The sequence below is a fragment of the Petaurus breviceps genome, unplaced genomic scaffold (genome assembly GCF_028583685.1).
Source record: "Petaurus breviceps papuanus isolate PSGF00001 unplaced genomic scaffold, PetGlider_PUasm1.0 174, whole genome shotgun sequence".
Taxonomy (NCBI): Eukaryota; Metazoa; Chordata; class Mammalia; order Diprotodontia; family Petauridae; genus Petaurus; species Petaurus breviceps.
The window spans coordinates 50,728,141-50,742,645 of NW_027185761.1; the positions used below are offsets into that span (position 1 = coordinate 50,728,141).

The window sequence follows — 14,505 nt, forward strand, 5'->3', positions numbered from 1 at the left end:
TCTATCTATCTATCTATCTATCTATCTATCTATCTATCTATCTATCTATCTACTTACTATCTACCTATCTATCCACCTACCTATCTATCAATTTACCTATCCTCTGTCTATCTATAATGGGACTTGAACCCAGGACTCTCTGATCCCAATCACAGCATTCTATCTGCTATCCTCGGCTGCTTCTGTAAAATCACAGAATTAGTGGAGTTGGAAGGGACCTCAGAGGACATCTTGTCTAACCCACACTTGAACCAGAATCCTCCTGACAATATCCTCACCGATGACCAGTTTTGTCTTGACAACCTCCAGTGGGGGGAAGGGAACTATGGTCCTCTAGTGCAGCCCCTCCTGCTTTGGGGTGGCTTCAATAGGAAATTTGTCTTCATTTCAAGTCTAAATTTGCTTCTGTTTAACTTTTCCCAATGCTCTTAGTTTTGTCTTCTTGGAACCAGTAACAAAAAAAATCTAATCTCTGTTTCATATGACAGATCTTCACATCTTGCAGGCAGCTCTCATGTCTCTCTCCTTGCTCCTGCCCCACCCCCAGACTTCTCTTCTTCACATTAAAGATCTCTTAGGTCCTTTAGTCTACCCTTTACTGCATCTACTTTCAAATATGCATGACGCGTACAGCATCTGAGCCATCATGGATTAACACTACCAGTTGTCTTTCTTTGATGTTAGTTAGATAGTTAGATAGAAATATATTGGTGATGGTGGTGAACCTTCATTTTCCAAAAGGACAAGTGATCATGGGGTGAATTGGATTTAAGTGAGTCAGAGTCATGCAAAGTCATCACCCTCACTCTCTTCCCAGAGTCATCCAACTCTAACAACAAGACAAAAGTCAGTATGGCTGACAATGGCCCAGGATGCAGTGGATGACCTTGGCATCTTTAATGTCTGATCAAGTTCTAAGCACAATGCTTGCTCCCTCTTCCTTCGTGGCCCTTGGAAAAAATTGTTCTCATCCACCAATTCCTCTGGGGGAAAGTCTTCACTTGCTTGGGGTAGACATTCTCTTCAGTCACCAATGGGTCTGAGGACTCCCAGTTATCCTCTGCCCAATTTAGCTCATCTGTTGAGAATTTTCCTGGGGTAAAGCTTCTATACATGCTACAGCTTCTTGGAGCCTCAGGTGTGAGTTGGATGCAGCCCTGGAAAGGGTCATTGAGCTCTCACGCTAGAGGTGCTAGTCTCCCTTGAATACCCCATTCACCCCAAATAAGTGAGATTATTTAGCTTCTACTTGAGTTTGCACTTATGGGAGGTATGGTTAGACCTGTGAAATCCTGTGAAAGAGAACTGGGAGATAGAGCTACTGGACTTAAAGTGAATCAACAGTTTGACATAGTAGACCAAAAAAACCCCCCAACCAAAAACCAAAGCAAATGCTATCTTTGGCTTTATTTGTCATTTGAGATATAATCATCTTTTGGTATTAAAGAAACTCCTAAAATGGCATGTTAGATTGCTCCAGATCCAAAAGGTCTTTGAAAGCCCTTTTGTCCTAAGGTCACATTAATTAATTTCTGGTTTTTATTGAAGAGGGTCTTGGGAGAAGGATATGGAGAAGATAGGAAAATAAGAGCTGAATAAAAGGAAAAAAGACTTTTGTGTAAGCAGTTGGAGAAATTTGGTCTTGTGAAGGAGACCAGAGATTAAATCTGAAGAGGAGACTTTTGAGAAGTTTGGAAGAAACTGAAAGGATGAGAGATCTCAGACCCAGATACTGATCTCAATTTTATAATTGGGGTTAAAGAATAACTGAATCAAGGACAATTAATGAGGATATAAAAGTACTAAGGAAGTAAAAAACTCAAGGGGGTGTAAGGGAGAAAGTAAGTTGGCAAGACAAGACAGTGAAAAAAAAGTAAGTGGAACAATTCAAGGGCAAACCAAGTTGGTAGATTAAATTGGTGGGTGGGGCACACTGGCAAAATGGACTGGAAACTGGAAGAAGACTGAAGGGAAGGTGAGTGAAGCTGAGGTTTTGAGACTAAGGAAAGTGAATGATAGTAGTTATCAGAAAGCATTAATTGGCTATTAAAGTTTTAATTCAGTGCTTCTGTGTTGCAGAATAAACATATTTAAAATAACGTTAAAAGATATTTACTAATATTATATTAACAGGTGTTTATTTTTAAAACAAGGTTGAAAAATCTCAAGTAGTATGGAAAAGAGGAGAACGTTTTTACTGTGATTTGCCTCCAATATGTGATTTTTGTATTTCTGCTGCAGACAAGTGACTGCCGTCAGTATTGCAAATATAGGTTTATCTCCCAACTAGAGGAGAAAATGGAGACTTGAATGCTTCAAAGGGTTCTTTGAGGAAACAAAAGTAAGGCTTCAACTTGGAAAAAATGGTGGGGGGAGGAGAAGAGGCAATCTGAAGAGAGGGAGTGCCAGAGAGTGACACACAGAAGAGAAGGAGGAAGGAAAGCACAGCGGTGCTGCAAGGAGAATTAAAGACAGATTGAAGGCTCTTCTTCCTCAAGAGAAGGTAGCCAGGTGCTCTGAGCAGGAAGAAGCTACTTGTGCCTTCAAGAAATGTCTAATAGGGGCGGCCAGGTAGCACAGCGAGTCAGAGCACCGGCTCCAGTGTTGGGACAACCTGGAGATCGAATCCCGGGCTCAGACACTTAGCACCCACTCAGAAACACCTGGCCGTGTAACCTTGAGCAAGTTACTTAACCCCAATTTCTTAGGGGAGGCCAGGTGGCTCAGCGAGTAAGGGCACCGGCTCCAGTGTCGGGATGACCTGGGGATCGAATCCGGGCTCAAACACTTAGCACCCACCCAGAAATAACTGGCTGTGTAACCTTGAGCAAGTTACTTAACCTGGATTGCTTAAAAAAAAAAAGAAATGTCTAATAGAACCCCAGAAGCTCTATCATGGAAGATACCGTCCAGTATGAGCCAGAGGAAGAAGAAAGGAAGAGAAGTTGGTGATTGCCCGCTATGGCAGCTATTATTGGTTGATCTGAGGAGCCACAGCTGAGATGTTGTCTCCCTGGGCCATGTATCTAAACAGAACGGAGAGCATCTTCAAACTTATCAAGACCAATACAATCACTCACAACTGGAGTGTGGACACATATGGTGCAGCCAGGAGGAACCTAAACAAGTATTGCCTGAGATTAGGAAGTTTTGAGTAAGAAATTGAAGACCACAGAGGAATAGGTTGTGATTTTCTCGATGTTGTTCATCGAGAAAGGGACATAGGAAGAAAAAAAATGAATTTTGGAACTAAACAGCTGAATAAGATAATGAGGTATCTGAGAATGGAATTTGAACTTCTGGACCATGGCTTAAAAATTAGGCCAGATTCCTGAAGGAAAGGCTAGTAAGAATGCATTTGTTGGGTGTTTTCCAAATCTGATTAGAAAGACTTTAAAAAGGATGGGAGAAGGAGAAGGCTTCTTCTGCATATCTTCCAAGCTAAATTACTATAAGAGTAGCTGCAATGAAGGAAGAAAGAGTGGTTGTGAATAGACAAAACCCCATAAGGGTGAATACAGTAACACTCATGGCCTGAAATGTCCATACACAAGTGCCCAAAGCTTAGGCAACAAGCAGGGTGACCCAGAGGTGCTAAGGCAAGTGGGCAAATTTGACCTCTCGGGTAGCTATTATCATGAATGAACTGTGACTCTGGATGGGCATGTCTTAGGGTAGTAGGTCTCAGGACCCCTTCACACTCCTCAAAATTATTGAGGAACCCACAAAGCTTTGGTTTATGTGGGTTCTATTGCTATTTATCATAGTAGAAGTGAAAGATGATACATTTTAAAGGTATTTGTTCCTTTAAAATAACAGTACAAGCATTTTTGTCTTAACAGAAATAATGTATTTCATGAAAAAAAAATCTATATTTTCACAAACAAAAAAGTGAGTGAGATAGCATTATTTTCCATATTTTTGCAAATCTCTTAATGTCTGGTTTAATAGAAGACAGTTGAATTCTCATGTCTGATTCTGCCTTCAGTTTGCTTTGATAGGTTGTTTTGATTGAAGAGTATGAAGAACATTTGACTTCACACTTATATGTAGTTGGAAGAGGGAGGAGTAATTTAATGGGCAGATAATGTTGTGGTATTCTTATGAAAACGGTTTGGACTTCATGGAGGAAGGAGAGGAAACAGGCATTAAGCACCTACAATGCACCAGATACTGTGCTAAATGCTTCACAAATATTTATCTCATTTCATTTTCAGAACAACTATGGGAGGGGGATGCTATCATTAACACCATTTTACATTTGAGAAAATGAAGGCAAATGATGGTGAAGTGACTTGTTCACACAGCTAGTAATTAAGAATTCGAGGGCACATTTGACCTCAGGTCTTCCTGACTCTAGGCCCAGTGCTCTAACCACTGTGCCACCTAGCTACTCTAATCCAAGAAAGTAGATATATTTAGCCTGGAGAAGAGAACACTCAGTGGGGACTGATAGAATAGGACTCTTAGTGGGGACTTGATTACTATGTCAAATATTTGAAGGGCTGTAGTGTGAGAAGGGATGACATTTATTCTGTTTTATTAGATTTGTTCTGTTCTTAAATGGAAGAACCAGTAATAATGGGTGGAGGTTATTTTAAAAAGCGAATTTAGACCTATCAGGAAAAACATATCCAACAATTAGAGTCTTGCAAAAAGCTAATGATCTGTCTTTATAGGCAAGAGGTTTTCCTTCCTTCAAAGTCAAGGGAGGAACTGGAAAAACATGTGTCAGGTAGAGTATAATGAGAATTCATTTCATTAATGAGTTGCAACAGACAGCTACTGAGGGTTCTTTCAACTTTTAAATTCTATGATGCAGGAGCATATTATACTCCCAGATTCTTTGAGAGAAGGTTGAAAGAAAGAATGACTAAAGGATTAAAATGGATTGGGGAAGAAAGCTCAATAAGAAAGAAATGGAGAAGATAGTGGGCAAGGCAAGAGTAAGGAAGAAAAGATAGGTAGAAAAAAGGAGATTAAGCCAGATTGGTAGAGTAAATTGATGGTTGTTAAAGTGGACAGAAAGTTGGAGGGAAGGGAGGTGAGGTGTCTTTGTGGAGTTTTCCTTGAGACTAAGGTTAGAAAGTTAGGTGGGGACATCAAGTCATTGAGGTGATAATTACCTGTGGAAATTACTGAAAGAATTTGAGATGAAGTATACAAAGCCACAAGCAGTTGAAAAAAAAAACCATCCAAAAGCCAAGGCTGAAAATCAAAGTCTACATGGAGAGCAGGAAGAATTTTGCAATGACTCATTGAATGAGCAGTGTGTATATTTCTGACACAGTCAAGTGTTTGTTACTTACGTTCTAATTGTAGATGAAGTTCCCTTCTGGAAGCAGTAAAGGGACTCCACACTTCACACATATTGATAGGGGTTGAAGTGGAGATTAAATGAGAAAAAAGGGATCTGGGGCAAGCAAGAAGAAAGTTGTCTGGTTATACTTAGAACTTAAAAACAGATTTGAGGTTCTGCTTGAAGAGGACAGAACTGGATGCTTTGAGGAAGCAAAAGATGATTGTGTTCTAAGGAATGATAGAATTGAGCCAGAGTGTTCCAAATGAAAGACCATCTAGGAAGGGTCAAAGAAGTGAATAAAGTGAAGCACAGTGATTGTCAATGATGTTCTCACACAGGGGCATTGTCACCCTGATAACGACAATGGACATTTCTCCTCTGTGTTGGGGACAAGTATCCAAAACAGCAGAGAAACTTGGAAGGCTTATCAAAAGGGATTTTCTGGTGATTCACATAGGCATAAATGATAGTTAGAAAAAACATTAAAGCTATTGCCAAATGTGCCAATTGTGCAAGCCCCTGAAGACTTCAGGGGACTGATTCTCTCCCCCCCCCCCGCCACTGTTGCCCATTGAAGGCAAAGAGAAACATTTATTTGGGCATTGAACAGCTGGCTAAGAAGTTGTTTCCTGAGGATGGGTATTTAGGCTTTTGTACCATGGTTAAAACACAAACATCATAGTTTCTGGTCAGGGACAGAGTATTTCTAACAGGCTGGTAAGAAAATATCTTCTGGTTGTCTGAGAAATCAAATGGAAAGGCTTTAAACAGGAAAGGATAAGTGAGGAGAAAAACTTTCCATGTGGATCCTAGCATAGCTACAATGAAGGAAGAAGAATCAAAATTGAGCCATTCAATCACAGAGGAAAAAAAAATCTAAGAATTGAGCCAGCTCTAAAATTCATGGCCTCAAATGTCTATACACAGATCCCCAAAATGTAGGCAATAACACCCTGGCACAGAGCCAGGATAAAATAGTGATGAGAGACATCATTATTCAGATATCTGCTAGAGTTCCCTGACAAAGGCTAATCAATTCTCAACTTACTTTAATGACAATGACATTCTTCAAAATGGTGTAGGAACCAACAAAGGGGTTGTTTTTCACTAGCAAAAAGGAACTTGTTAGTAGAAATGATGGAAGGGAAGCTTTGAGGGCAAGTGACCACTCCCTTCAACAGTTTAGCCTGGAAAAGAGAAGATGGCAGATGAGTGACAAAGGATTCATGTTGTTTTATGTGGTTCCAGAGGACAGAACCAGGAGAAATGGGCAGGAAGTTCAAAGAGTCAAATGTAGTTTTGTTTTTCTGTTAAATGTCCCAATGATTAGAGCTGCCACAAAGCTGTGGGTTCTCTTTATTAGAGGTATTCAAGCAGAGACTGTCCGACCCCTTTTCCGGTGTGCTGGGGGTGAGGGGGGGATTCATTTTTGGATGTGAGCTGGCCTAGAATTTAGACAACTCTAGATGGTCTCTATTTTCCCCTCCAACTCTAGCTTCTGTGATCGTGGGATCATTTTACCTTTTGAAGTCCAGAAGGTAGGGAGGTCACAGAGAGCCGCTTTGTTGTCCTTCTGGCTCGAACAAGGGTATTTCCCCCAGTAATCTCTTCAGTTTCTGCTTCTACAACATCCAGTTGAATAGTTGCTTTAAGAAAGGGAGAAAAAGTGGATGTGGATCATGAATATGAATGTTTCATTTACACCAGACATTTTTGTTCATTCACTAATATTCAGAAGTCATAATTAGGGTTAGAAGAGTTTCTAGTGAGAAGTATATTGGATTTGCAGTCAGAAAGCCAGAGTTCAAATTGTGACTCTTGTCACTTACTTGCTGTGTGATCTTAGACAAGTCACTTAGCTTCAGTGAGCCTCAGTTTCCCCTCTGTAAAATAAGGGGCTTAGATTAGATAATATCTCATGTCTCTTCCTGTGGTCCTATGTGAATCTCTGGTTTCATTGATGTGGACAATTCCTTTATCAGTGAAAACTATAACCCCTCGACAGCTTAATAGATAGTCTTTATGAGTTGCTGTGCACAAAAAAATTTATCACCGAGCAGTCAAGTTTCACTCACAGATGAGCCACTCTGAATTTAGCAAGCCTGACCCTTCCATGATAAGTCAAGATAGCTCATTACCAGGCTTGTGCTCAAAAGCTTTTCTGCCTTAAAACAAACAAATAAACAAACAAAAATCACAACCATCCTTCACTGTAGAGAGAGCTATTAGAACAGGACTTGAGAGAGAAATTAAGAAGTTCTCTTGCTTGAAAAAAAAAAAACACTTCAGAAGTCACTAATGATGACCCCTTTGGTGGAGGTAGATTTTCCTGAATCAGCCTTTTCTTCTCTCCTATGTCCTTATTTTTTTTGTCACCAAAGCTTCTATGGAAACCAATTCACAATGGAGTAGTCATCTCTTCGAGCTATGACTTTGAAGCCTGATCCTGTAACTGAAGATGAAGAAAAGGTTATAGCTCATCTTACAGGGAAGGCAAGAATATGTCAGAGGGTTTCTAGTTGATTGAGATGGATTTCAGGCAGTAAATTGTTATTGATGCAGTAGAGAAAATGGTTTCAATATTACTCACTGACTAAGAGCAAGAAATTAAAGCTACTCAGAGCTTAAAGGAAGTCAGAGAAGAAATCAGCTCTCCCTTTGTTCCTGACCTCTCACCTTCCCCCTGTTCCCTATGTCTAGGTAAGTCAGATTAATGGCGTGTTTTCTTTGTCATTGTTGTTTTCAATAGAAATGTACAGGTCAATCCATGCCAGGTTATTACAAGATTCTTGGATGCCTGTGTTAGTGACTGCTTTTTTTTTTTTCCAGTAGAGTGGGTTTGTTTGAAAAAGTAATCAGTCAACTGAAAAACACCAGATTTATTTATAAAACAAACACATATAGACACACACTGACATAGACAGAGAGTAAGACAGACAAATAGACAGACAGACATGGTTTCTAGTTTACTCGATGAGGACTCCCTGCACATGCTAAGATACTATAAGGGATTTCCTTCTTTTCTTCCCTTCATCTTTCCTTTCCTCCTTCCTTCCTTCCTTCCTTCCTTCCTTCCTTCCTTCCTTCCTTCCTTCCTTCCTTCCTTCCTTCCTTCCTTCCTTCCTTCCTTTCTTCCCTGGAAGAGACATCAGGGGTCAGCTAAGTCAGCCCCTTCCTTTTACAGATGAGGAAACTGAGGTCCATTGAGGGAAAGAGACTTGTCCAAAATTGTGTTGGTTGTAAGTGAGTAGAGCAGGGACCTTCATCCTCTAATTCCAAACCCACCATTCTTTCCACTTCATTTCGTTGCCCCACCACCCTCCCCTTCCCTGGCCTCCCCCCTCTATACAAATGTCCATTCCATTAGTTACCATTCTGTGGAAGTTTTCCTATTTGGGGCTTGGCAAATAATTTGTGAGACGGCCTCTCCTTGGTGATTCTAGGAAGGAGACTCTGAGTGTTTGAAAAGAGAGCTTCCTTGTGGTTGGAGGGGCCACTCTTATGGGACCTTGCTACTTTGATTCTGTAATGCTCAGGCAGTGTTCTCCTGAAAGCCGTCTTTATTTTCTTCATAAAATTCTTCTTCTTATTTTCTGGACTTTGTTGTGATTCTAGGTCGCTCCCACTGGAAGATTCCTCTTTGGGCACCAGTACATTTTGTTTAACTAGGTTGGTAGACACAGCTCTATGCCACCTTAGCAAAGAGAGGATAACTGTAATTAAGGTCCTTTAAGTAAATAAAATTTGAAAAATCATGAAAACAAACTTTCAAGGGTTGACCACATCTACCCAGTACCCACACAAATGGCCCACTGAATTAACACAGCAAGGGAAAAAAAGGTCAATTTAATCAGTCATTTGGACATTTGTAGATAACCAGGTGATTGATTCATGGATGTTTTTGTTTGTTTAAGCAACTGTTTGGTTTTATATAGATCCAGGCATATGTGGTCAGTTACAGGCATGGCAACCATCCAGTTAGGGCCTATAGGACCCGTAAAAGTAGAATTTCAGGACAACGAGTTAACTAGTTATTTATGTGATGATTTAAGGATTGCAAAGTACTTTCCAGGAACCAGCTCAGTGTTTGGGAGGCTCCTGGTGAAAGTGTAGGAGAGAAGAGGTATTAGTTTGTCTAGCAAACTGAAGGTCTACAGAGTTGCTGTGCTGACCTCATTGTTGTAGGCCGGTGAAACCTGGACAGTCCAGCAGCACCAGGCCAGGAAATCGAATTGCTTCCATCTGAATTGTGTTAGGAAGATTCTGAAGATCACCTGGTAGGATGAGGTACCAGACACTGAGGTCCTTTCTTGAACTAAACTGCCAAGCTTTCAGACTCTGCTGCAGAGAGTACAACTCCAATGGGATGGCCAGCTTGTTTGAATGCAAATTGTACCCTTGCCAAAAAGATGTTTATGGAGAACTCACACAGGGTGAGTGCTTGCATGGTGGCAATACAAGGACACTCTCACGGTCTCTCTCAAGAACTTTGGAATTGGGGCGGCTAGGTGGTGCAGTGAGTAGAGCACTGGCCCTGGAGCCAGGAGGACCTGAGTTCAGATCTGTTCTCAGACACTTAACACACACACAAAAACTAGCCGTGTGACTTTGGGCAAGTTACTTAACCCCAATTGCCATCCAAAAAAGCACAAAATAAAGAACTTTGGAATTGATTGTGTGACATGGGAGACACTGGCACAGGCCTGCCCTGCCTAGCATGCCCACATCAGAGAAGGTGAGCAAAGCAGAATCGACAGCTCAAAGGAAATGCAAGATGCACAAGTTGAGAGTATCTACCCCAAATGTTCCCAAGGACTATTTGTGCCTGACCTATGGGAGAGCCTTCTGAGCCTGTACTGGTCTGATCAGTAGCAGCCGGAAACACTGAAACTTGACTCTAGCATAATGATGTCATTTTTGGTCCTCTTCGAGAACGAAAGACAACAGCCAACCAACATGTTATCTCATTCGATCCTCCCAACAGAGCTAGAAAGGTTTGAAGGAAACATCTGGGTTTGCATCTTCATGTGACTGAGGAGGAAACAGGTTCTTTGGTGCCAAGCGATTTGCCTAATGCCTCCTACATGCCTGGTGATAATATTTCTTAGAATACATTTTTACTGATATACTTAAAAATGTCATTTAAATTTCTCCATGTATCCCTCTCACTTTCCTCAGCTCAGTAGGAACAGCAGCGGTTAGTGATAATGGGGGAAAGGGAAGGAATAAGCATTTATGTCTACTATGTTTCAGGCACTATACTAAGTGCTTTATGAATATTAATTTACAAATATTTGGTGGTAGTAGCAATAGTAACATTTAACACTTTCAAGTTTGCAAAACACTTTATGTATCATTTATTCATCCATTCAATAAGCATTTGTTAAATGCTTACCATGTACCAGGGGAATATGGAGACAAAAAAACAAAGTCTCTGACCTCAACGAGCTTATATTCTATTAGTAGGAAACATTTGAGATACACACCCAGATAGAGTAATATAATCCATGCCTCATGGTGTTTCTTCAACCTGCCAAGGACTCTATAATCAAAGACACTCATTTGAAAAATTAACCTTCACACCCATTTTTTTTTCTACCTCTAATCTCCACAATAAAACCAGACACCTGGAGGTTGAGGTTGATCAGACCCAAAAAGAGGACAGAATCACAGTGGTAGAGTTGGGATGGGAGACTCATCTTACTCACAGATTCTACTGATTCAACAAAGAATACGTAGGGTCATCGTGGTGGCATAGAGTGCCAGTTTGGAGCCAGGATAGCCAGGGTTCAGATTCTGCCTTACACAAGAGTACTAGCTACCTGACTGACCTGGCAAGTCACTGAGCCTTGGTTTCTCATATGTTAAGTGGAATGGTTGGACTCAGGGACCTTTAGGGTCCCTTCTAGACTGAAATATATTGCCCATTTCAGCTACGGAAAAATAAAGCAGTTTAGAGGATAGAGTGAAGACAGAGCTTGACTTGGGGGCAGGAAGACTTCAGTTCAAATCTAGCTTCAGACACTGCCTGGATGACCCTGGATATGTCATTTAATGTTTCACAACCTCTACTTCTGCATCTGTAAAATGGAGATGATAATGCCCCCTATTGTTTTGAGATAACATGTAAAGTGCTTTGCAAACTTTAAAGCATGATATAAATGCTAGCTTTTACTATTTCAGTCAAGTCTTTAAATTTGAACTCAATTGCTTATGATGTTTGGAGCTGCATAAAGTACCAATGTCATTTGAGAACAAGGAGACAGCTTCTGCCAGGTGCCTCCTTTTATCTTTCCAGAGGCCTAACAAACTGTCCCTGTGTTGTAAGGGTGGCCAGGGGAGTAGGAATTGCATCCTTCACTGGCAACCTCTGGGTCTTTCAGTTCAAAAATGGAAAGGGGACCCTGTCTGAAATTTTTTTCTTGAAGATCCAAGGGAAAAAAAAAATTAGTGCCATCACTCTCTGAAAGCAATTTTAATGGTACTATTCTTAAATTTGCATTTCCTATTTTAATATCTCGCCCAGTAGTTAGCTTATTTTGCTTGCAATAATATTTGTCCCAAGGAGCATATTGCTATTTCTTAGCAAAGCAATGAAAACACTAAAATATTTATGGACAACTCCCCATAAAAGTTAATTGTTGCTTCCTTCGTGCTCTGGTCCTCATGAAAAGATCTTACTTGTCTGAAATCTCCCTCATGAAGGTTTCTAGGAGGGTCAAGGAGCAGTCTTCAGGGATGAGAAGACAGCAGGTTGTTTAGAACGACCAGACTGACTTTTGAAGTTCAAATACAGTATTTGAGGAGAAGCTTGAAAGTGTTACATGCATCATTTCAGGGGAGAGATACTGTTTAGCTTTCTCATGGGTCACCGATGATGCTTTTGTCTGTCTTCCATGGCTTGGGACTCGGCAAGGAATGACAGTTACATGATGGAGTTTTAAAATGTTACATAGAGAGGCAGAGCAAGATGAGAGACGAGTGCTACGTATTACATCAGCCACATACACACACACGCACGCACACACACGCACGCACATATACACACACAGACACACACCCCTAAACTTTTCAGAGAAACTGATGAAAAAGCATTTGGTTATAGTGTCACACTGAATGGTGACTAATCAGAGTTGTTGAAATGGTAATCTTGGACTCAGAATCTTGTGGATTACATATCTCAGTGCCAATGTTTTTCCTTCATTCCCAATCATAGAATAAAAACCAGAGTTTAGGGAGGAAATGATGGGATTTTACTTATAGGGCCTGAGACCTATCTCAGACACAAAAAGTTAAGAGGTTCATAGATTTATAATAGGAAGGGAACTGGGAGATCATCTGACCCAACCCCCTCAGTGGTCTGGAACAGGGAGGTGTCAGAAGCAGGATTTGAATCCAAATCCTCAACTCCTAAATTAGGGTTTTTTCCACTGTCTTGCTCCCTCTCTCTATTTCTCTCCCTCTCTCTCTTCCCCCTCTCTCCACTTCTTTGTCCCTGTCTGTCTCTGTCTTTCTGTCTCTTGCTATTTCTCTCCATCTCTGTCTTTATCTTCTTGTTGCATCCCTGAAGGGCATACACATCACAGATCCATTGACTTGTTGGGGTAGGTCTCTATACTTCCTGCAATATTAAATAGCATACATTTTTCTTCCTTACTATTAAAGTGCTAACATGTAACAAGAAGAAGTTAGGACTCTTTCAACAAGTATGATTCATAATCTATACCACATAATGAAAGGGTTAAGAAAACACATTCATTTGTTATCTTTAAGAGAAAGACATTCTGATTACTCACCTTTCAATTCCTTTTCTTTTGAGGGGCTCATGTTTTCTTTTGGTTGGTGGAAAACTCCTAGGTTGCCGCCCTTTTCCATAAACAGTCTTAAAAGATTCAGAAAAATACCTTGGAAACTGATACATTGCTACTGAAGAGGTGTGCTAGCTTTCTGAGGCTGGTGTATTTATACACTTTTCAGCATAAGGACAAAGGGGCCCATTTCATCTCCTGGCTTGTCTTTGCTCAAACAGCCTTTAGGAATTTCATAGGCTCTCCTCTGATTACCTTTGCAAGTGTTACATGCATTATTTCTGGGTAGGGATAGTATTTAGCATTCCCAGAGGCTGAGACTGATGCACTTGTCAGAGACATGGGACATTCCTTGGTCTATTTCTAAATGTGTGTGGTAAATTTCTCCACAAATGATGAGGGTAGAAAAATGGTGACCTCTGTGTCATGATTTTCAAATTATTTCCATTTGGGCCAATATTAAAATAATTGCGCAAATTAGTAATTTCTTATTATTCCACCAGAATAATAATGAGCATATTTGAGTTCTTGAGGGAAAATGAACTATAAATTTCAGGATAGAGAGTTGGAAGTCTTTTCTGTTGCCTAAAATACATAGTTTTGCTGCTGATGGAAATACATAGTAAAGATAGGAATGTAAGTTTGTCAGGGAGAGAACGATGGCATATTTCAACAAAGTATGGATTGATTCTCTGCCACTCATGCTAATTTTGGCCTAATAATGAACACCAAGGCGGCAGAGGTTCTCCACAGTCCATTTGTGGAAGCATTGATGATAGCAAATGGAAATATTTTGAATATTGTAGATAAACTCACTTACCTCGGCAGCACACGCTCCAGGAATGTGCACATAGATGCACGTGTTGTTGTGCATGTTGTCAGAGCTCAGTGTTTGGCAGACTCCAAAAGAAAGTGTGGGAGGGAAGAGGTATTAGGGTGCCTACCAAACTGAAGGCCTGCAGAGTCATTGTGCCGACCTCATTGCTGTATGCCCCTGAAACCTGAACCATGGCACAAAACCAGCCCCTTCCATCTGAATTGTCTTAGGGAGTCTAAAGGTCACCCTGCAAGATAAGGTACCAGACACCGGCCGACGTCCTTCCTTGAGCTGAGGTGCTGAGTATTCAAACTGTACTGCAGAGAGTGCAACCCCAAGGGACTGGTCATGTTGCTCAAATTTCAAACATACTTATGCCTAAAAGACTATTTTACAGAGAGCTCACACAAGCCAGTACTCACATGGAGGTCAGAAGATGCAATACGAGGACATTCTCAAGAAGTGTCTGAAGTACTTTGATATCAAATGGGAGTTATGGGAGACACGGGCACAGGGCCACACAGTATGACTCGTCCATATCAAAGAAGGCACTGTGTTCTACGAGCAAAGCCATATTA

At 40.8% G+C, this 14,505-nt stretch overlaps 1 protein-coding gene across 1 annotated transcript in view; it reads right to left on the reverse strand.

Annotated features, from left to right (window-relative positions):
* Positions 1 to 13,984, reverse strand: part of CUNH3orf49 (chromosome unknown C3orf49 homolog) — a 30,377-nt gene extending 16,393 nt beyond the window's left edge. Inside the window, exons 1-4 of the mRNA XM_069084563.1 lie at positions 13,931 to 13,984; positions 13,099 to 13,184; positions 8,674 to 8,996; positions 6,824 to 6,948 (exon numbers count right to left, since the gene is read on the reverse strand). Of these exons, the coding sequence (XP_068940664.1) occupies positions 6,824 to 6,948; positions 8,674 to 8,996; positions 13,099 to 13,184; positions 13,931 to 13,984 (588 nt within the window). The remainder of the gene's footprint in view (positions 1 to 6,823; positions 6,949 to 8,673; positions 8,997 to 13,098; positions 13,185 to 13,930) is intronic.
* Between the last annotated feature and the right edge of the window lie 521 nt (positions 13,985 to 14,505).